Source organism: Prosopis cineraria, unplaced genomic scaffold, assembly GCF_029017545.1.
Source record: "Prosopis cineraria cultivar Desert tree isolate PC_DT_omini unplaced genomic scaffold, ASM2901754v1 PC4, whole genome shotgun sequence".
NCBI lineage: Eukaryota > Viridiplantae > Streptophyta > Magnoliopsida > Fabales > Fabaceae > Prosopis > Prosopis cineraria.
This window is the reverse complement of record NW_026555335.1, coordinates 36,324,606-36,346,406: the sequence shown is the minus strand read 5'-3', so window position 1 is coordinate 36,346,406 and position 21,801 is coordinate 36,324,606. Positions and strand designations below refer to the sequence as shown.

Genomic DNA, 21,801 nt, shown 5'->3' with positions numbered 1-21,801 from the left:
TAAAAAATAATGTATTAGAATTTTAATTATTATTATCAAGACTCTTACATAGGATATTTAATAAAGGTATAAATGAAAAAATGTAAATAGTTTTTAAAAATTAAAATGTTAACTAATATTATTCATAAATTATAAATTAATTAACTATAATTTATATTATGTGACGGAGGGACTATGTTGTAGTCTGGAGGAAGTAATTTTTTTATCCTTTCGTTGGAAAAAAGTATAACATGGATTTGTCAGTACATGATATACATAACTCGAAATTTAAGAGTGTTATTTGTATAAAAAAAAGGAAAAAAGAAATTAAAGTATAAGTATGACCATGTTAGTGAAATTGTAGAATAATTGATAGCATGGGATTACTTACACAAGCTTTGGATCTAAAATGTGAAGCCTCAATCACAACAAACAACACTAACATTGATGTCTAATGCACACATAACATGATAACATAACACATTTCAAAAGACTTAGACCATCTTCCTCCCTCTCTCATCTCTAATCTGCTCCAATTCCAACACCTCCCCATCTCTAATATGTAAAAAGTATACCATGGAAATATAGATCAAAGTGTCCAATTAAACTAATAAACTGTTAGCTAATATTTTAATCGGTTTAGTAAAATCATTTGTTTATAACTGGTCTGATCAGGGTTCGACCGGTTTATGATTAGTCTGATATTCAATATGTCCGTAAAAAGGCCGTTTCTCCCTCATTACTCTTCCGCTCTCCTCACCGTTGGATTTTATTCACACTAGTGAATCACATTGAGATTCGAATAGCTCTCTGTGTATCTCTCCCTCTCTCTCCAATCCAATCCGAACTAAACCAAGCTTTTTACTCAGTCATTCATTCATTCTTCATTTTTAAATCTTTCACCGCTTCTGATTCACTGCCTTTGCTTGTCCTATTATACCATTTTTGTTTAATTCATTCACAGCTCCATATCCGAAAATCCCCAACGTTCTTCTGCTTGCTTGCGGCTGCGGATCCTTCGTTCCTTCATCCATGGCGGACTACGAAGGCCACCATCACCAGAAGGAGACGGCATTGCAAGCCCTCAACACCATAATCCAGCTTCACTTCGAGAAGACTCTGGAGAAGAAGCGTGCCATTGACCTCCAGAAGAAGGAGCTTCACAAGCTCTTTCAGATTTTCTTCGTCTTCCTCAGCCTCGTCTTCCTGGCCCTCTCCAATTCCTCTCGCCTCCAGTGCCGCCATTGCTGGATCCCTATCTCCCTTCTCTCCCTCGCCTCCCTCATCTTCTACGTCTCCGTCGCCCAGACCCTCCGCTGCATCAACGCCTTCAAGTACCAGCGCCGATGCCACAAGCTCACCCTGGGCTTAGCCACGGAGAAGCTGAGGGAGATGAAGATGAAGCTGCAGAGCGGGAATGAATACGACGGAGTCGGGGACGAAGAGTTTGAGATTCACTACCAGGAACCTCCAGAGAGCTATTTTGGCAAGTTCAAGAGGAATTGGGCTCTCCATTTCGGCTTCTTGATCTTGATCTACGGTTTCATGGTATCTGTCTCCGTTGTTCTTCTCTGCTTCTAGATCTTCTTCTGTGGTAGATCCCAAGATCCATATGTCTAAATTAAAATCTGCATCCACTCGCTTCATTTTCAATCGGGAAATGGTAGATCTAGACTTTAAATTTCAATTGTGAAATTGTGTGCAAGTAAGAGGGGGACTAGTTGTTGTTTGTGTTTCAGCGCAAACGGGCACTTTTTTTCCTTCCTCTTTCTATGCCATACCTTTTCACTTTTCAGCTGTCCTTCTTCTTCTCTTTGACTCATAATCAAATGAAACGTCTTTCTATTAACATTCTTGACTTTGCCACTTGGCTCTTTTTTGCTTGGTTAACATCAGGTATCAGGAAACAAGCAACCTTTTTCATGCTTTAAAAAAAAAAATCGATATATATAATATCTATGATATCGTTAATTTTATTATTTAGTAATAGTTAGTAAGTAGCCCCACTGGAGTTGTTAAGTGTAATTAGCCATATTTGTTTTGTTTATTGAAGGCTTGATCCTTGAAAAAAAAAAAAAATTGTACGTACTCCGCCTGATTAGTATCATGCTGTAGAAGGCCAGAAGCATGCTCCTCCAGTCCTCATCCTCTTCTTTTGCCAGAAGAATCATGCTCTTCGGCCGTCATTCTTTATTAGTACACTAACTGGGAGATATTAAACTTTAAACTCTATATTGATTTAATTTCTGAGGTTAATTTTCCTTTGTTTTTTTTTTACATTTTTATAAATTATTGTGTTAGTTTTTTACATTTTAAGATATAAATTATGTTTTAAATTAATATAATAAATAGATAACTTGATACACACACATATATATATTTATATAGGTGACAACAAATTAACTCTTAAAATCAATATAAGTTGAGAAATACTTAAATAAATTAGGTACATCATGTCATTTGTGGTTTGTCCAATTTAAACACTCCAAGTAATTTAAATAAAATTTTGTGTCATATTTTTTTAAATAATTTTATTTTTATAACAGAATACATATTTAATTTTTTACATTTTCTTTCCATTATCATTAATATTAAAATTAATTTATATTTAAGTCATCTAAATGTTATATTTTTATTAGATAGATTATAAATAATGTGATACATCCGATCTATCTAAGCATTTCTCATTCAATTTTTATCAATTTATTTCTTTGCATTGTGCTTTATTTTTTGTTTTAAAAGTTCTGATTATATTTTTTTACATAAATAATTAATTTTTTCATTAATTTATACGACAACTAATTGATATTCTATTTCCTAGGGCAATGAATTTGAATAGTTATACCTTAAATTTAAACAACAAAATCCAAATCGATAATTTAAATAAACTTAAAAATTAAATAGATAAAAATTAAATCTGAAAGATCAAATTAATAATTGAGGTGGAATTGATAAATTAAAATTTTCATTATAATTAAATTATTTATTAGTTTTTTCTAATTCAAAATATTGGAACCTCTATTTTTTATTTTTGAAAATTAAAAAATCGACATGATACAGATGGTTTAAGCTCGAAAACGGAAGGAAATCATATTTTCCATATTCACAAAATAATAATAATAATAATAATAATAATAATATCACTTTTCATCATCTTGAGATGTAAATTCCGTTGAACAGAGCTTCACGGATGTCTCCCGGACTCCGCACAAATGTCGGGAATATAGGAAATCTTCGCATGAAAAATAAAAATGTACATTGAATTTGTACACCGAATCTTTAATAAAGATACAACTGTTAAAAGTGTTACAATCTTTTTTTTTAAAAAAAAAGTAAATAAATTTTTAGCACACGTCTGGCCAGTGCTAAGCTGTTTCTCTTGCAATGAGGACATGCCAAACTACGCCGAGGAGATTGCACTGCACAACGACTTGTACGCATTCACGCACTGTTTAAATTTCTCTTCAGCCATCACCTGCAACCAAGAGCAATCAGCTTGCACAAGTTACCAAACGAAACAAGAAAAATCGAGAGAAGCAAAATCATCAATCATCATGACCATCATTTTGTTGGGATTTATTTTTCCCTTTTTTTCTTAAACATTATAGATCCTTTCTAGCTAATGCCAATTCTGCAGAATTTAACACCTGGTATTGTGTACGAACAAATTCATCATAAAAACGATAGTTCGGTTATAGTTTGTTACTCTATTTCCAACTCTTGCATACATTTCAAGCGGCCGAAAGGCCACATAGAAACATGCCAATCTCACCTGGGAAGGGCCTTGATGCTTATCAGGATGCCATTTTAAAGCTGATAACCGGAAGCTACAATTGCAAAAAAAAAAAAAAAAAAAAGAAAGAAAGAAAAGAAAAGAAAAAAAAAAAGAAAAAAAAAAAAGAAAGATATCAGTACGTAGTTTTTAACTTCCATGAAGTGTAAAGTTTGGGATAAATGATGCCAAGGGCCACTTACGCATTTTTAACATCTTCAATCTTTAAAGGACCTGTGGGAGGCAGACCAAGGATAGTTCTATCAGAAAGCAAACCTACAAAACATGAATTGATGTCATCATCAGACTCCACATCACTTGAAGACTCAGCATCACTAGCACCGTTCCACTTTCTAGTTCTACTTCTATTTGCCCAGCTCCTGTGATCAAATCCAGATGTTGAATTCTCAAATGAAGACCCCCGCCAGTCACAGAAGGACCAGGTTGACGATTTATAACCAAATCTTGCACAGAAGATTGTCTCAGGATCATCAAAGTCCTCACAGAAACTCCCTCTTCTGATTTTCCCTGAGTTGGTACAATCATATGCACATTAATGGCTAGAGAAGTATAACACACATCAACTTAAAAATCATTTTAACTTATTAATATCAAGTTCAGATTATTTAAAATTGGATGGTTGACTCAATGACTGCTCTAAAACTATACATATCATTGGATGTGTTGTTCCTAAGTCCTAAGCAGTAGGATATCCAAAAAGGTACTTTCATTATCTAGTCCTCAACGTATACACAGAACATGTTTGACAAATGAGTTTGGCAGGAGGTGGCAGAGGGGAAAAATATAGATGAACAAGAAAGAACTCACCTTTTGTTTTCCTTTTTGATTTTCCAAACTTTCGACGAGACTTTGGTTGACCTTTATTATTATGGTCACCTGAATTTTCTTGATCTTCACACCAATCGTGATCCCCTTCAAGTTTCCATGTTTCTTTCTTCTAGGTAAAAAGTGCAAAACAAATGCATGATAAATTGTAGATAGGTAGCATTTGTGATGCGCAGAAATGTGTAAGTTATTAAACTCCAGGCAAATACGCTATTCAAATGTGTGGAGATGAAGGTGTTAGACAATATTCTATGATTGACAGTGTGGATAATTCTGCACCCACGGCACCCGGCCCATCAGGAAGGAAGCTCTTACTCTATTGACCATAGTCAAATCTGATTTATTAATTTTACGTAGCCAGTAGTCAGTTTACTAAGTAATTGAAACTGACAACAAATTTTAGTATTACAATCTATTCTTTGAGTCACAAAGAATTGAAACAAGATCCATCCAATGCATACTTTGGTTTCTCTCTTGCTTCTTTTCTTCTCTTTTCTAGCCAAACCTAGGAGTCATTGTATAAGTGGAGTGTTAACCAGTTCTGCGTCAAAGATTCAACTTTGTGAACATTGTTTTCTGCAAAAGCAGCTCCTTTCTGGACTTTGTAGTTGTAGGCCATGTCTTTATCCCACAGACTTTATCCAGACTCTCAGCCTCACCAAGAGAATTAAGGACAGTGCAGATGACTAAACATGCAATTGCAGATTTGCAGTAATCAATTAATGAAAAAAAGGTAGTCTGAAACATGGAATAACAAGAGTTCTCAACATAATTAAAATCTTTAAAAGCATACCTGAGATGAAAATTTGGAGGCCCCACTATTGTAAAGGAGATCTTTCAGAGCTTTCTTTGCATCTGAGCGCTTTTCACGCACTACAAATCTGATATGATTCTGAAGTTAAATTTTGGTATCAGAGAAGTTTCAAGTTTAAGGATTATGATTTAAGCAGCCAAAATTGCATGGAATTCATAGCATTCAAGTGCCAGAAGCAAACACCCACATTCAACAATTACATGGATGTAACAAAAGCAGGGTTTTCCCTACATTACTTGTAACAAACTTAACATGCATGAAATACCCTAAATCTATGTGCTGAAATTGTACGTTAGATGGCTGTTGATTTCCTCTTACAAGCTGCAAAACATTGTGATTGTCAAACATTCCAAACAGACCTTGAAAAAGGGGGAAGTTAGAGAGTCAATGGTTATATAGCAAAAACTATTTTCAAAGCGAAAACAATATCTACAATGACCTCTGTATTTGTCCGTTAAAATTGTTCAGGAGCAACTGCGGCTAAAACTTGAACCCAGAAACCCCGTCCCATGGACAATTGAACACGCAATACAATCATTCAAGCTCATATTGTTTAGCAATTTTTTTTTTAAATACCAGATAAACTACTCCACGGACATCGTTTCTCACAGTCTGTCCTTTTGGTTCCATCTTGTGATGAAAAACGAAATTGAGAATCGCAAGCCAGAAAAATAATAGCTTTTGGGAAGAAGCAGAGACAGAAACTCACGGAGTTAGATTTATTCTTCCATTTCTGACACGAAAAAGGGGTGGAATGAAACGCTAAGGTTCGGGACGGTGCTAGTTTTGGTGAAGGAATCAGGTAAGTCCTGAGTGAAAACACGTTTCGCCATCGGGATACTTGCATATCGAGGCGGCCAGATCCAACAAAGACTTGACTTGGAGTTTGACGCAGAATGGGGCTGCGATGTATAAAACTTGAGGAAGATTCGCTTGTGAGCGAAGGAAATGGATGCGAGGCTTGAGGTGAAGCGAAGCCGATGATGTCTCCGCACGCTCCGTTCTCTTCCTTCCCTCCGGCACCAAAGCAAAAACCACATGGCGTTGCAGTTGCCGGCACAGTCCCACATGGGCCTGCGCCCCTCCCAAGCCCATTTCCCCCCGGCTAGTTTAGCTCCATGTTCGAAAAGGGCTAGTTATTGTCAAAAGATTTTTTTTTAACCAATAAAAGTTAATCCAACTAATAAAAATTTAGTTTATAACTTAAAGTTATGTGATTAAATTTTATCATTAATATAATGATTTTTTTAGTGAGTGATTTGTAAGTTCCTCTCTAAACATTCCTTAACCTTGATGAGTCCTGGTATCTAACTCACCTAAGCTTTCTTATATAAAAACAAATACTTTTTTCCTTAAAAAATCATAATTGTTGTTAAGATCTTAGTCTAATTTCACTATCCAACAATTACAATTGCAATGTTTAGTTAGCATCAATTAAATTCTTGATGGGAGGTAGGCTCTCTAAAAAAAATATTTACAAATTGTCAACCAAGTTGGTTTGAGTCAAATATTTAGGATGTTAGAGTGAAAGTCACAATTGCAATGTTTTAGTAGGAGATATATCTATATTTAATACTCAACCATGATTTAAACATAATTACCTACTCCAATAGAAGGGCACCTGTGTATAATAAAAAAATATAATTCCAGCATGACTTCTTATATTTTATATTATATATAGAAATAAATATAGACAATATATTAGGTGATTTTTCATTTTTTTTTGAATTAATTAATAAATGAAACAAATAATATTGAGCAAGGGGATAAGGATTAGAAGAAGACCAAATAGAACATTCAATGAAATTATAGAATGATTCTAGTTAATAGTGTACTCAAATGTTTGATTTTGGGTTGGATAAAAGTCTCCTAATCCTATCCAACCTGAATAAATATGGTCCAGTCTGGTCTTGTAAAAATAGACTAGAAGGACTAAAATGATAAAAAAAAGCCATACTTTATCTTTGAATTAAACTAGATAAGATACCGAGATGTTAGACCATTTGGTCTATTTTGGTCCTATAAAGTAATTTTAATATAAATATATTTAATATAGTTTGAACTTTGAAGTGTCTAAATGTTTTCTCCTCATTTTCAATTTTTTACTCTCCACTGAACCAATGATAGCTTGAATTTTGAAAACTCTTCACTCTGTGTCTCCATATTGCCACATGATGCAAGAACTGAAATCCTTTTTATTTTTATTGGAGATTGTTATGGATTTATTATAATTAGATTTTAATAATTTTTGATAAATTTTACATGATTATAAGTATTTTTTTATCTTAAATAAATTTATCAGGTTAAAATGAATTATTATCTCTTATATATATAGGAAAAAGAAAACTAACGAAGTGAAATACTGGATCATCAAGACTAGTTTTTCAATCTCATGAACTGAGTCTAGTTCTATTTAACTTTAAGTTAAACTTAAACTAGATTAAACAACGAGTTGCTTGATAGAATCCTTTCCATTAAAAAAGCCAGGCCAAAGTCCTACTCAGTTAATCTTTGGTGCGGCGCTAGTTTGGTAATTGATATATCACAATCTGGCACAATCCGTTCGATTGGTAATGGACAAAAATTAGAGAGTTAACAACCTAAAGAAGAAATAATTGGGAGAGCCACCAAGAATTAGGTGTCGTGTTATAATCAGATCAAATATCTATTCCTACCACAGTGGGCTCCACTTTTATTATCAAATATAGCATATCCATGCTTAGCTTCAGTTCATGCTAAGTCCTCCATAAAGAATACTCAGGCATAGAGAGAGAGAAGGAAGTAATATAGTGGTAGGTAGTGTATTTGAAGACGACATGGGAGGTTGTGGGAGCAAGTCCAGAGTGTTGAAGGAAACAGGGCAACCTATTAATGAGGTCAACATGTCTGAATCTCATGAAGCTCATCATCATCATCATCATCATCATCATCATCATCAGCTTTCTTCACCCCATGAGATCTCCAGCAAACGCCCTTCTCTCAGCTACTTGTTCCACCAGGTACCTATTATTTCTGATAATCTTCGCTGGTTAGTTAGCTTCTCAGCCTCTTCTTGATAGCTGGTTTAGCTTCTCTTGCTTTCAGAGATTCCAAACATTGCATCTAAATCAAATCAAAACTACTTTGCATTAATGATATGACAAGGGACTCCTTGGAGGACCCCATTTCTGTATGGATCCCATTGGTTAATTTCAACTTTCACTTACAATACAAAACTAGCTAGCTACAATAATGCACTAATGCATGCATCTCTTCATCTGTGGTCTGTCTTAATTATTAACCACACCCTAATTGCCTTATCAATTAACTATTATTTTGTCTACGGGACTACAGAACTATAGACAACTTCATATTATAAAATTAAATAAAAGAGGATGTAATGATATCGTCATACTTAAGTGCTTGTTAATATTTTTGTAATTATTATTATATAAAATTCTTATTACTTTTTTTAGTTAAATATAAATATTTTTATGTTCAATAAAATCCTTTTTTTATTTATTTTTGATTATTTGTTCAGTTCAGCTAAGAAAGTCCAAATCATCAATGGATATAAAATACCAAAAAGCATAAGAAGAACGTATTAAATTAAACTCTGCCCAAATGCATAGTGCCCACCTTACCTACTATAAATTAGAATATATAGTGAACTCAGTGTATTGGTAGAGTGTATAAACATGTATGACGAATCATTTTTTGTTTGCAAAAGTCCTTCAATATAGTAGTATCATAGTTATTTGATTATCAAGTATATTATTACCGTGGTAAGAGTTAGACCTTGGGCTGAAATATTTTGAATAAAAAAATCATGTGAAAGAAATTATTTCAATTGGCATTGATAATACTCAAATTTAAAGTAGCTGGTAATATCGGGTTTCAAATAGTTGTTACCAAATAAAATTTTATTTTTAAATATTTATTATTCATTCTTCAATAATGATCATGACGAACACAAAAGTATTTGAAACCCTTAATAGTGTGACGTTTTATACAATATATATTCCTTAAAAAAAAACAATACATTATTTCATTATAGAATTCAATAACAAAAATATAAGAACTATGCTCAAATGAACATTCACGATAAGATAAGTTTACATTATTCTTAAACTTTTTAACAATTAATTTGGCCATTTGAAATCAGAGTGAAGGTATGAAAACAAATACAAGAAGTGAGAAAAGTGAAGACGGAGAGAATGTGAAAAAAGAAGCGTCAGAAAAGGAAAAGCAAAAATATGAAGTGAAGGAGTTAAATGAAAGGAATGAAGGAGGGAGACAAGAATCACTACCAGAAGAGGCTAAGAACAAATTCTCAGAAGAAACACAAAGCAGTAATAAGTTACAGAATTGTGATGGAAATGACAGTGAACAGAGAGATGAAGCCGAGTAGCCTGCAAAATCAAGTGAGGACTCTAAACCTGAACAATCAGAGCAAAGCCATTAAGGCCCAAATAGGCCCATGAAAGCACTTTAGGGCCCAGTCAACCCAGGCACCTCTTTTTATGCTTGGGATGAATCAATATTTATTAAGTTTATTATGTTTTTAATTATTTTTCTCTCATGCCCGTGCTGATGTGCATTGCCATGCACTTTTGTGCATATGTTTGGATTTAGATTCAATGTCAAATCGTGATATGTACAATCATTTGAAAAGAAAAATCATCTCTTATTTTTTTTTGATAAGATCATGTGTTAATTTTAATTTGACGAATATTATCAAGTCATGGTATTTCTCGTAAACATAACCTTACATGATGTATGCGTATATTGGTTCTTAATTTTTTTAAATATAATCATTTAATTGGGTTAGATTATCAAGTTAATTAAAAATGACTCTCCTAGAGACATTTTTTTGGTATTCATACAAATTTAAACTCGAGATTTTGTATTTAAAATGCTGCATGTCCTTTCACTAAAACCAACACTTATTGATACATTGATCTTTATTTTGAGAGACTCTCCATACTGCTGGTCCAAAGTTTTATTTTCTTTTTGGTTTAAGAAACAATTTTTTTGTTAAATAACAATGCAATGTGGCTTACCATAGCAATGAAAATGTGTTTAGCCCCTAGAAAGGCATCTAATATATATTAAAAAAAGCTTAATTAAGCTGTGTTTTTCACAAGCCATGATTCTATAAACAATGCAGCTTATTTTCTCATATCTGTCATGATCTGATTGGCTAACACTTATTATTAGAATTATATATATAAGAAAGTTTAGATAAATTAAATTTAGCAGCTAATGTACTTTCAAGTTTAAAGAGCATTAATTATAAATTATTTATTAATAAGACGTTCATAACAGATTATTTTTTTTTTTGTTGCCCAATATATTCTCACAATCAACAGCCATTAGATTAATTTTTCAAAAAATCAGAGATCATTTAAGGTGTTTTTAATATATATTTTTAAAAATCAAATCCTAAAATAATTTAGACGGTTGCCATCTATGCCACATTTATTTGGTGATTATGTTACTTTTTACTTTTTATGCGAGCGAAGCGAAACAAAAGCAAAAAGATATGGGCTTAAAAAAAAAAATCCATAAATGACCTTTGTTCAGGTTACTTAGAAGGCCTAATAGAAGACGGTATTCGGCTGCAGTGAGTGAGTCATGGCGCTACGCATGGTGAAGATTCGAGCTTCCCTGAAAGGAGTTGATGAGTGATGGCTCCTCTTTTGATGCAAAGTTTAGTGTTCGTGTTTCTCACTTCCACACTCATCTCCTCTATGATCTGAGGTTCAAAGATTTTGATTCTAAATTTACTCGGCATGGTTAGACGCATGCTTTCCAAAAAGATTTTCATTTTATCTTCCATTTCTTCTTCATCATCATCGTCAGTTCGTCTTCCTCTCTTTCAAATTTGTCACTTCCCTCGCTCGTTGAGTAACTCCTCATTACTTAGACGCCATTATCATGAACCCCAGAATATACCAATTCCAGTATGGTGGGATTTTAAGAATTGCCTCCCACCGTCTGCTGTGAATGTTTTTAGAATTGCTCACTTCATAATGGAGGCTGTTAGAGCCAAAGGAATCATGGGGCCTCTCCGAATTAAGGCATTTGGTGATGTTTATTAGCTCACAAGGTCCAACCAGGAGGCTCTCGCGTCCACTGGGATCAAAATCATCCACGTTCCTAAGGGTTGGTCATTATTTCTTTTATTTGCTGGAATCTTTTTTTTGCCCCACTTGATTTAGGTGAGGGAAAGACATAGCATAAATAGTTCAAAGCTGATCATTTCATAGAACTATCCGTATAGTACGTGTATGTTACTGCATTTTGTTATTTATTCAAAAGTTGGTGTCTTCTTCTTTATTTTGATATTCCACTATTCTGTAGCTGGCAAGCGTTTTGGTCCTTGTCTTTTTCTCTCTTGTTATGCTTACAGTTCTCACGGCAATGTCACTGTTGCATTATTCACTATTTGTTCACATTTCAAACTTATCTTGTCCCTAACTACATGATTGCAGGTGGAAAGAATAGCGCTGATAGATCTCTTCTCATTGACCTTATGCTTTGGGTTTCCCAAAATCCTCCTCCGACACATTTGTTTCTAATTTCAAGCGATAAGGATTTTGCTGAAGTATTACATCGTTTGTGAATGAATAACTACAATATCCTAATTACTGGTATAAATACTTCTCATTGTCTATGCAGTGTAACAACTATAGTATGGCACTGGAATTCATTACTCAGAGGAGAAGATCTTGGTGGAAAACATTTTAATGATCCTCTTGATGGTTTGTACAGTTCTAGGCATGGTCACCATGATGCACCTCTTAAAGACACTTTTTTAGGTTTGAGCTTTAGCCCAATTCCAAAGCCAGTTGTGCAGCAGGTTCATCAGATATTGAATTTGCATCCAAATGGCATCTCTTTATCATGCCTTCAAACAAAGTTGGAAAAAGCTGGTATCTACTTGGATAAATATTACTATGGATATAAAAATTTTTCCTAGTTTCTTTTATCAATGATGAATGTACGGCTTCGGGTTATACCTAATAAAGGACTTTTTGGACATTGCATCTCCCAAATTATCTCCAAAACCCATTGAAAGCAGTTTTGTACTGTCTACAGAGTTGGTTGAAAATGAAGAGTCGAATCATGTGATTACTTCAATGATCTCATCCATGAACTTAGTAGGGAAGATATTCCACAAAAGGTCCAACAGGTTGCAGATGTGGGAAAGAATGGCATTTTAGATGATACTTCTGAAAAGTTAAATGCTGATGACAAATATGCTAAACCAACAAAAAATGAACCTAATGGAGCAGATAGTCATATTGGTGGTAGTAGGGAAACTCCCAGCAATACTTTTAGTAAGCGTCTAACATTCTTGGATTGGATTAAAAGTTGGTGACTGTTCAGGAAAAAGGTTGGAAACACACATAATTTGACTGCACATGGGAATGAGATGGTTAGAAATGCTAGAGAGCTTGAGTTATTGGGTTTGAAACATATAGTTAGTCATTATAAAGAGCATGAGCTATCAAATCTGCGACAGAAGGTTAGTCATTCTAAGGAGCTCCAATCATTAAAATAGAGACAAATAGCTAGTCATTTTAAGGAGCTTGAGTTATTAGAACTAAGACAGACATTGAATCGTTTTGGAGAGCCTAAGGTAATTTCTTGTAGTTCCTTTTGGAAGGAAGTAGAATCTTTGGTTTTCACCTCCAAAGGAGTAATTCTTGTCTTCCAGTCAAGAAGCAGGTTGGTTAGGATAATAGTCCTTTAGAGCTAATTTGAAAAATTTCACATTTGCTATGTACTATAAGAACAGTGTTTGTGTAGATAATTATAAGACTTTCTTAATTTTTAATGATATTTGTGAAATATAATTAATTAGGAAATATCCTTTGCTAATTAATAGGGATATGATTCTGATTTATAGGGATATGATTAGACAAGATTATGAGGGTAAATACGTGTTTTGATTTTTTTTTGATTATTTCCTTGTACAGTCAGCCTTGTAATCGTGTATATATTTCTGCACAGTGGAATAATATATTCATTCATTTTCTGGTCAATATACCTACATGGTATCAGAGTTGATCGACGGTTCTGACCCAGAAAATGCAGACGGCAGCGTACGACCAGTAGAGGAGTCACAGTCGAGCAACTCGAGACCTTCGTCCATAGGCTCAAGCACCGAGAACTCCTCATCGTACACCCATGGCGGAACTCCCCTCGGGTTGAGTTCTGCCGAAGGGTCCTCTGTTCTCCCGGTGTCCGATAAATTCAACGGACATAATTACCGTGAGTGGGCTCAAGCTATGCGACTCGCTATTGGTGGTCGTGGAAAACTGGGCTTCATCACCGGTACGTCTAAGGTACCAGACGAGTCAGACACAGCAGCCCTGTCAAAGTGGGAGACCGAGGACTCGTTAGTTGCTTCATGGTTGGTCACAGCCATGACTCCACAGGTCCGACGCTCCTTCATGTTTTTGCCTACTGCGAGAGACATTTGGGAAGCTGTTCGAGAATCATACTCGGATGGTGAAGACAGTGCTCGAACATATGAGCTGAAGACTCGAAGCTGGCAGATTAAACAAGCTGAATGTGACTTGACCGAATATTGGTTAGAACTCGTTACCATATGGCAGGAGATCGACCTCAACACAGAAGAGGAATGGGCTTGTACTCATGATGCATCAAGGTCCAAAAAACGAGTTGAGGATGAGCGGGTGTTTCAATTCTTGGCCGGTCTTCATCACTCATTAGATGATGTCCGAAGCAGAATCCTAGCTCGCTCGCCATTACCCTCAGCACGAGATGCATTTGGAGAAGTCCGTAGGGAGTCTTCTCGTCGAAAGGTGATGCTTACTGACCCTGTTCCTATATCTTCCTCTTCTGAACCTTCTGCCTTGATAAGTAAAAGCGCTGATCACGGTTTAAAGGAGACAAAAGGGAAAATCTCGTGTGATCATTGTAAAAAGACTGGTCACACAAAGGACAAGTGTTGGGATCTTCATGGGAAGCCTGCTGACTGGAAACCAAGCAAGGGTAAGGCACGTGGATATCAAGCGACTTCAGAAAATGCCCTAAAAAAATCTATTGCCATCCCTCAAATGGATAAAGACCAGTTAATTAAGCTCCTGGAGGTGTTAAATACACTACAACGACCTGGTCAACCATCTCAAAACCACACTGTTTCTGTGGCCAAGCAAGGTAAGAATCATTATGCATTAAATACCTCCTTCCATAAATCCCGGTGGATTGTTGACTCTGGGGCCTCAGATCACATGACGGCAGACTCCACGTTATTTACATCATATTTTCCATGTAGTGGACATGAGAAAATTGATACTGCTAATGGAACATCTTCCTCCATTGCTGGAAAGGGAAGCATTACTATTTCTGAATTTTTACAACTGGATTCAGTCCTTCATGTTCCATACTTAGCTTGTAATTTGTTATCCATAAGCAAGTTGACTAAACAAGCTCACTGTAGTGCTCATTTTTTCTCTACTCATTGTATCTTTCAGGATCTCACATCGGGGAAGATGATTGGCAATGCTGAGGAGTGTGATGGGCTATACTACCTTAATGAATCAACCGTGAGTAGTCTCTGGTCTCGTATTCGGTGTAACCTTGTGTCCACCTCTGAGAATAATGATCTTTTGTTATGGCATAAAAGAATGGGTCATCCTAATGTCCAGTACTTAAGTCGTCTGTTTCCTCATTTTTCATTCAATAAAATTTCTACTTTTCATTGTGATACTTGGTGAATTGGCTAAACACCATCGTTCCTCACTTCCGCACTCTGAATACAAACCGTCTAAACCTTTTTCTATCATTCATAGTGATGTGTGGGGTCCTTCCCGTATCCCAAATCGGACTCAAGCCAAATGGTTTGTTACCTTCATAGATGACCATACTCGTGTGTGCTGGGTCTACTTAATAAAAGAGAAATCTGATGTCACATCCATATTTTTAGAATTTTACACCATGATTCTTAACCAATTTCATACCTCCATTCAAATCCTCCAAACTGATAATAGTACCGAATACCTGAATAAAACTATGAGTGAATTTTTGAAAACAAAGGGTATCGTCCATAAAACCTCTTGTACAAATACACCTCAACAAAATGGTATTGCCGAACGCAAAAATAAACACCTATTGGAGGTTGCCCGTGCCCTCATGTTTACCACTAATATGCCAAAATTTTTTTGGGGCGATGCTATTCTTACTGCTGCTTACCTCATCAATCGAATGCCAAGTAAAGTCTTATCCTATATCACACCTCTTGATCGACTACGCGAAATACATTCTCTTCACCATCTTGAAACTAATCTCCCCTTGAAAATATTTGGGTGCTTAGCTTTTGTACATCTTAACCCCACTTCAAAGCTTGAACCTAGGGCTATCAAGTGCGTATTTATTGGTTATTCTTCTTCTCAAAAAGGCTACAAATGTTTTGATCCCTCTTCCCAGCGTCTATTCGTTAGTCATGATGTCACGTTTTCTGAACACGAATCCTTTTATCCTCCTCCCTCCATTCAGGGGGGGACTTGGCATGAATTTCAGTCATTCTTTGAGTATTCCCCTATTCCATCTGTGGATCTCAACTCTTTTGAGCCATCTGTCTCTTTTATGCCAGAAGCAAAAGAAAATACAGGTACAGAGGATAACAAGGACACAAGTACCACAGAAAAAGAGATCATAACCTATAAACGGAAGAAGAAGCAATGTAATAAACCTCCCACACCTGAGGCAATCCTTGATTCAGAACCGATAAGAGATCTTGTAGAAGGAAATGAGAACATCATAGAGACTTTGAATGCCAATAATGATGCCAGGAAAGAATTGGATAGTGATTTGAATTTGCCAATTGCCCTCAGAAAGAAACCTCGATCTTGTACACAGCATCCAATTCAAAAATATGTGTCCTATGATGTTATATCTCCCAAGTATCAAGGGTTCATTGCAAGTCTAGATGATGTTAGTATTCCAAATAATATTCATGAGGCTTTGGAATCACCAAGATGGAGAGAAGCTGTCTTGGAAGAAATGAAAGCATTAGAGGAAAATGGGACTTGGGAAATTGTGAATAAACCAAGGAACAAGAAACTTGTAAGTTGCAAGTGGGTGTTCACCCCAAAATTCAAAGCCGATGGGAACCTTGAAAAATTGAAGGCTCGATTGGTAGCTAGGGGATTCACTCAGACATATGGCATTGACTATCAAGAAACCTTTGCACCAGTGGCCAACCTAAACACTATCAGAGTGTTACTATCTATAGCAGCAAACCTCGAATGGCCGTTGCATCAATTAGATATCAAGAACGCCTTCTTAAATGGAGACTTGAAAGAGGAAGTATATATGACTCTACCCCCTGGCTTTAATCAAGGCAAAGGTGATCAAGTGTGCAAGTTGAAGAAATCACTGTATGGATTAAAGCAGTCACCGAGAGCATGGTTCGATAGATTCTCACAAGTCTTGAGGTCTCAGGGCTACAAACAAGGACTATCAGATCACACTATGTTTGTTAAACTGGAAGGAGGTAAGAGGTGTATTCTCATTGTGTATGTTGATGATATAGTTATTACTGGTGATCATAGTGAGGAAATCATAAAAATTAAGAATGCGTTGAGTCAAGAGTTCAAGGTCAAGGACCTAGGAATGTTAAGATACTTCTTGGGAATGGAAGTTGCAAGATCAAAGAAGGGAATTCATGTATCTCAGCGAAAATACATATTTGATCTCTTAAAAGAGACAGGCATGTTAGGGTGCAAACCTGTTGAAACACTCATTGTTGTTCCAAAGAAGAGGCCAAAGTTCACAAAGAAGGAAGAAAATTCTGATGAAAAGACCGAGAAAATTGAAGAAAAAGAAGATAAGGAAAAAGGCAGACCAGTTGATAAAGAAAGATATCAAAGACTTGTGGGGAAACTTATCTACCTATCTCATACACGACCTGACATAGCCTTTGCAGTAAGTGTAGCTAGTCAGCATATGTGTGAGCCAAAGGTAAAACACATGGAAGCAGTATATAGGATTCTAAGGTACTTGAAGGGCACCCTGGAAAAGGCTTGTTGTTTCAGAAACATGAACGGAGAACCATAGAAGTATATACTGATGCAAATTGGGGTGGACATTACCCAGATAGGAGATCTACTTCTGGTTATTGTTCATTCGTGTGGGGAAACCTGGTTACATGGAAAAGTCAGAAGCAAAGAGTTGTATCTAAGAGTAATGCTGAGTCCGAGTTAAGGGCCTTAGCTCAAGGCATAATGGAGGAAATATGGTTGAAAAGAATACTTGAGGAAATACATGTCAGACTAGATCTACCACTGAAATTATACTGTGATAACAAGGCAGCTATAAGCATGGCCTTAAATCTAGTACAGCATGAAAGGTCGAAACATGTAGAAATCGATAGGCATTTTATTAGAGAAAAAGTGGAAGATGGGATCATTTGTTTGACCTTCTTACCAACAAGTCTCCAAGCAGCTGATATGTTGACCAAGGGATTACATAAGCCCGCGTTTGACAATTGTATAAGCAAGTTGGATATGATTAATATCTATGATCCAACTTGAGGGGGAGTGTGAAATATAATTAATTAGGAAATATCCTTTGCTAATTAATAGGGATATGATTCTGATTTATAGGGATATGATTAGACAAGATTATGAGGGTAAATACGTGTTTTGATTTTTTTTTTTCTGATTATTTCCTTGTACAGTCAGCCTTGTAATCGTGTATATATTTCTGCACAGTGGAATAATATATTCATTCATTTTCTGGTCAATATACCTACAATATTCATTGTATAGACATGTGGTGGAAGAGTCTCTACGTAATAATATGTACTATGTTGTTTTTGACAGGAAGAACTTGGCGCTCAGTTTTTAAAAGTATAGACCCTAATTCCTCTGCTGTCTTAGTGAAAATGATCTTCTTCTATTAGTGGATTTGTTAATATCTGACAAAAAATGGTTGGAGGAAAGGCCTCCTCAGACTTTCCCTTTCCGTGTCAATCCAAGCAGAACAACACAAAATAACTCTAAAAAATCATCAGAATGTGTTGATAAAAAATAGAGTATTCCTCATACTGTGGTTTTTTCACTTGCCTCTCAAAAAGGGCATATTGAGAAGTCTAGAATTGACATGTTAGCAGATGTTGAGAAACTTTGAGTGAGATATTGAGGGAACACCCGTATAGGTGGAATTTGGGTTTGATACCAATTAGATTTTATCACAAGTATGGCTATTATTTAGATGTTGGGAAGCTTGGTTATCCTAAGTTATTGGCCCTTATACAGAGTCTGCCTAGAGTGAAGACATAATATGATCATTTCTTTCCTGCAAATCGTGGCATATGTACTTCTAGTAAGGAAACTTCAATTCTCAAAACTCAAGAGACAAAACTAAGTGATTAGTGTACTGGTATTCAGATAATGAGTCCTATTATTCATACTTTGAAGATGAATGGAAAGACTCCCCATGGGAGGAAAGGGAAAGTTTGAGAAGGCCTTTCCAAACCAAGGCAGAAAGCAATAGAGATGCAGATCGCAATAGTTCCTGATTATGAATTTGATCTCACTGATGATGATCCTTCTGAATCTGGAGGAGACAACTCCTGTTTAGCTCAGTTAAAAGAGGAAGGTGAGCCAAAACTTACTGGGGAAGGTAGTTCTTTGTAAACTCTAGACTTAGTGTATGGCAGTCAAGAAGGAGAGGATTGTGTGAATCTGAATGAGGCCGATATTAATTGAAGATGCCAAATTGAGGAATTCCAGATATCTGAAGTCGGGATGGGCCCTATTACTTCAGAATGGAAAATATGGGATTCTTGTGACTTAGGATTTCTAACATGGCCAGATGGTGTCCTAATGCTTGAGAATATAAATCATGGACTCATTAGAATAGAAATTTGGTGTCTTCAACTCTCTTGAGAATAAAAATTTGGCATCTTCAAGTTGATACCTTGATGTCAAATCGTGCAATTCTTGGAGTTCATAAATTCTGAAGCTGGGTCCTTTCACTTCAGACTAGAAATCATGGGATTTTTTGGATTTAGGCATAGTAACACAAACTCAGATGGCGGCTTGCTTCTTTCCTTCATGCGCTTTGCATAATTTCACTGGTCATCATGGTATTAAATGTTAGATTGAGGTTGGTTCATGTCTGTGAAATGGTTGCTCTTGTGAGATTATTATTCTTTTGAAGAATTGCTTGAGTTTAGGCCATATAATTATATGTGCATGTATAGCTGTTGAGGGTTTATTGACGTACTACCACTTCAATGTTGTTAATACTAACTACAGCACTTCCTCCTCTTAGTGGAGCGTGACTTTTAGGAAGTGTGATTCATGAGTTAGTATAGAGATGATTTGCAAGGCTTACAGATTTTAGGAATTAAAATGCAGATTGAGGGATCAAATCAGTCATTTGTATATGGAACATGAGTGAACCAGACTGGTTTCATCCTTATTCACCCGATGCCTTTAGACATGGCAATGCAAGGTCTTACTTTTCTTTAGTTTTTTAATCACTTTCACTAGTTTGCTCCTCCTTTTTTTTTCCCTTAACCTTGTTGAATATTTTTTCTTTTTGGCCAAATGCCCAAATTGTTGAATTATTTTCAATGTTTGAAAATTGAATTGGGCAGGTCATTTCAACCGGTTCAATTGAGAACCAGTCTACTATCTGATTAGATATTTAAAATAAAATCGAGTACTAGTTTGAATCGATTGAAAACTGATAAAACTATTAAACTAGGAATTAATTGTAATATTTTTATTATTTTTTTATTTTAAATCATGTTTCCAGGCTACATTTTATCTGTATCTGTAAGTGTTGAAAAAAAATAGTAGAAAAATGTGCAAGAAATATATATATGTATATATATATATATATATATTACATTTCATAATTCTTTTTATTTTATTATTTTAACTTTTTAATTATTTATTAATTTTCATGAATTATATTTTTAAAATTTAGCAACAACATTTTTGCTAAATTGAAAAATGAAAATAAGGTAACCTTTCAGCTTCTTGCTTTCCAATATTTATATACTAATAAATCGGAGTGTAACAGAGCTTCTATTTTTTTAATTGATGTTGCCTTTTTAATTTTATTTTTACACTTTAAATTTTGTTTGGTTCAAGGGAACAAAAGGGGAGGAGAGGGGAAGGGAAGTGAGAGGAGAGGAGGAAGGGGAGGGAAGGGAAGGAGAAAGGAGGGAGAGGGGAGGGGGACTCCCCTCTAATTTGGAGGGAGAAGTTTTGGAGGGAAAGAGAAGGGCCCTCCACCTTACCAAGCAAGGGGAGGGGAGGGGAAATTTTCCACCTTCCCCTCCCAACTAAACAATACCTTAATGGTGTGTTTGGGTGGGGGTTTTTGAAGGTTTCCTCTTTTGTTAAGAAATTTTGAAGCACTCATTTCACATTGCTCCTCTCTAGTTTGTTTTTGTTATTCCTCCTTTGGAGGATAGCTAAAATCCTGAACAATTTTTCCCTCATAATCATGAATACTCTATTTTGTCCGAACTTTATAAAAATGAGTAAATAAACAAAAATAATAATTGAAAAGCTTTTTTTTTAACAAAATAATGAAAAAGAAATTAAATGAAAAAATATTGAAATTTGTGCATTGATATTGAATGGTGAAAATTAAATAAAATTAATCATAAAATTGTGATTTGATGTGATTTAATCATTAAAGATGCAAATCCTAATTTTCATCTATAAAAAAAGTGGGGGTGAAAATGAGGAGGAGGTGAAGAGAAGTTGTTAGAGGGGAACATGGGAGAACTTGAAGAAACAAGCAAGAAATATTGAAAGGAATTTGTTATACCTTTGATTTTGTTTTGCACGTTATGTGTCTAGAGTATTTCTTATGCCAATGAACACCTTGATGACAAGGAAGCATGTACATATCCAATCTCTAGACACATCTTCTCTTCCTTTCATTATATTTTTTCCATCTTTACAGATTGTTGGCAAAGCATTCCTTGTTATTACGCCCAGGAAAGGGAATTGACATTTTGTGGCCAAGTTTTTATCTCATCCTATTCTACACATGTTTGCTTTGCCTTGATGATCAGAATTGACGTGTCGCATGTGATTGTTTTCAAGGATTCAACCTCCTTGTATAAACAATCACACTTCTTTTTTTATGTTCAATTTTCTCACCTTCTATTTCAAGTGTGTATTGTGCGAAGGTACAAATGTTAATAGGCATGTGTACTTTGCAACAGATTCCAATTCGATTTTCGAGGGATGTTAACTAATGGATGATTGATGCACTATTTGGTTTGGCTCCTTTTTCTCGCTCCATTCACCTTGTTTAATGTAGTGTGATTGCATGGCTTGATGGATTTGATCTTTTCCTTAACGCACATTTTATTTAGTTATTTAATTTATTTATT

The 21,801-nt window shown here is 35.3% G+C and overlaps 3 protein-coding genes and 1 long non-coding RNA gene across 4 annotated transcripts; 3 read left to right on the top strand and 1 right to left on the bottom strand.

Moving 5' to 3' along the window:
• The first annotated feature begins 725 nt into the window (after window positions 1-725).
• LOC129310152 (uncharacterized) lies at window positions 726-1,828 on the top strand. Its single transcript, XM_054952019.1, has one exon. The coding sequence runs from the start codon at window positions 1,012-1,014 to the stop codon at window positions 1,558-1,560; it is 549 nt and encodes a 182-aa protein (XP_054807994.1). The 5' UTR covers window positions 726-1,011; the 3' UTR covers window positions 1,561-1,828.
• A 1,384-nt stretch (window positions 1,829-3,212) lies between these two features.
• On the bottom strand, window positions 3,213-7,574 carry LOC129308990 (uncharacterized). Its single transcript, XM_054950339.1, has 7 exons — window positions 7,518-7,574; window positions 6,121-6,516; window positions 5,391-5,489; window positions 4,580-4,709; window positions 3,955-4,279; window positions 3,752-3,806; window positions 3,213-3,454 (listed from the first exon to the last, which is right to left on the bottom strand). Exons 1-7 carry the CDS (start codon window positions 7,572-7,574, stop codon window positions 3,380-3,382), a joined length of 1,137 nt encoding a protein of 378 aa, XP_054806314.1. The 3' UTR covers window positions 3,213-3,379.
• Window positions 7,575-8,151: 577 nt separating this feature from the next.
• Window positions 8,152-10,094, top strand: LOC129307778 (uncharacterized). Its single transcript, XM_054948680.1, has 2 exons — window positions 8,152-8,410; window positions 9,556-10,094. Exons 1-2 carry the CDS (start codon window positions 8,228-8,230, stop codon window positions 9,799-9,801), a joined length of 429 nt encoding a protein of 142 aa, XP_054804655.1. The 5' UTR covers window positions 8,152-8,227; the 3' UTR covers window positions 9,802-10,094.
• Window positions 10,095-11,007: 913 nt separating this feature from the next.
• LOC129308481 (uncharacterized) lies at window positions 11,008-12,137 on the top strand. The gene is made up of 2 exons (XR_008592626.1): window positions 11,008-11,558; window positions 11,888-12,137. It is a non-coding gene; the product is annotated as an uncharacterized LOC129308481 (long non-coding RNA).
• Window positions 12,138-21,801: the final 9,664 nt, after the last annotated feature.

Excerpts from the sequence above, each read along its gene's own strand:
- LOC129310152 (XM_054952019.1), top strand. The coding sequence starts at position 1,012 with ATGGCGGACTACGAAGGCCACCATCACCAGAAGGAGACGGCATTGCAA.
- LOC129307778 (XM_054948680.1), top strand. The coding sequence starts at position 8,228 with ATGGGAGGTTGTGGGAGCAAGTCCAGAGTGTTGAAGGAAACAGGGCAA. Across the intron at positions 8,411-9,555 it reads TCAGCTACTTGTTCCACCAG|AGTGAAGGTATGAAAACAAA; the intron begins GTACCTATTATT and ends ATTTGAAATCAG.
- LOC129308990 (XM_054950339.1), bottom strand. The coding sequence starts at position 7,574 with ATGGAGACACAGAGTGAAGAGTTTTCAAAATTCAAGCTATCATTGGTT. Across the intron at positions 6,517-7,517 it reads TATCATTGGTTCAGTGGAGA|CCGGGGGGAAATGGGCTTGG; the intron begins GTAAAAAATTGA and ends GAGCTAAACTAG. Across the intron at positions 4,710-5,390 it reads CCTCCAAATTTTCATCTCAG|AAGAAAGAAACATGGAAACT; the intron begins GTATGCTTTTAA and ends CTTTTTACCTAG.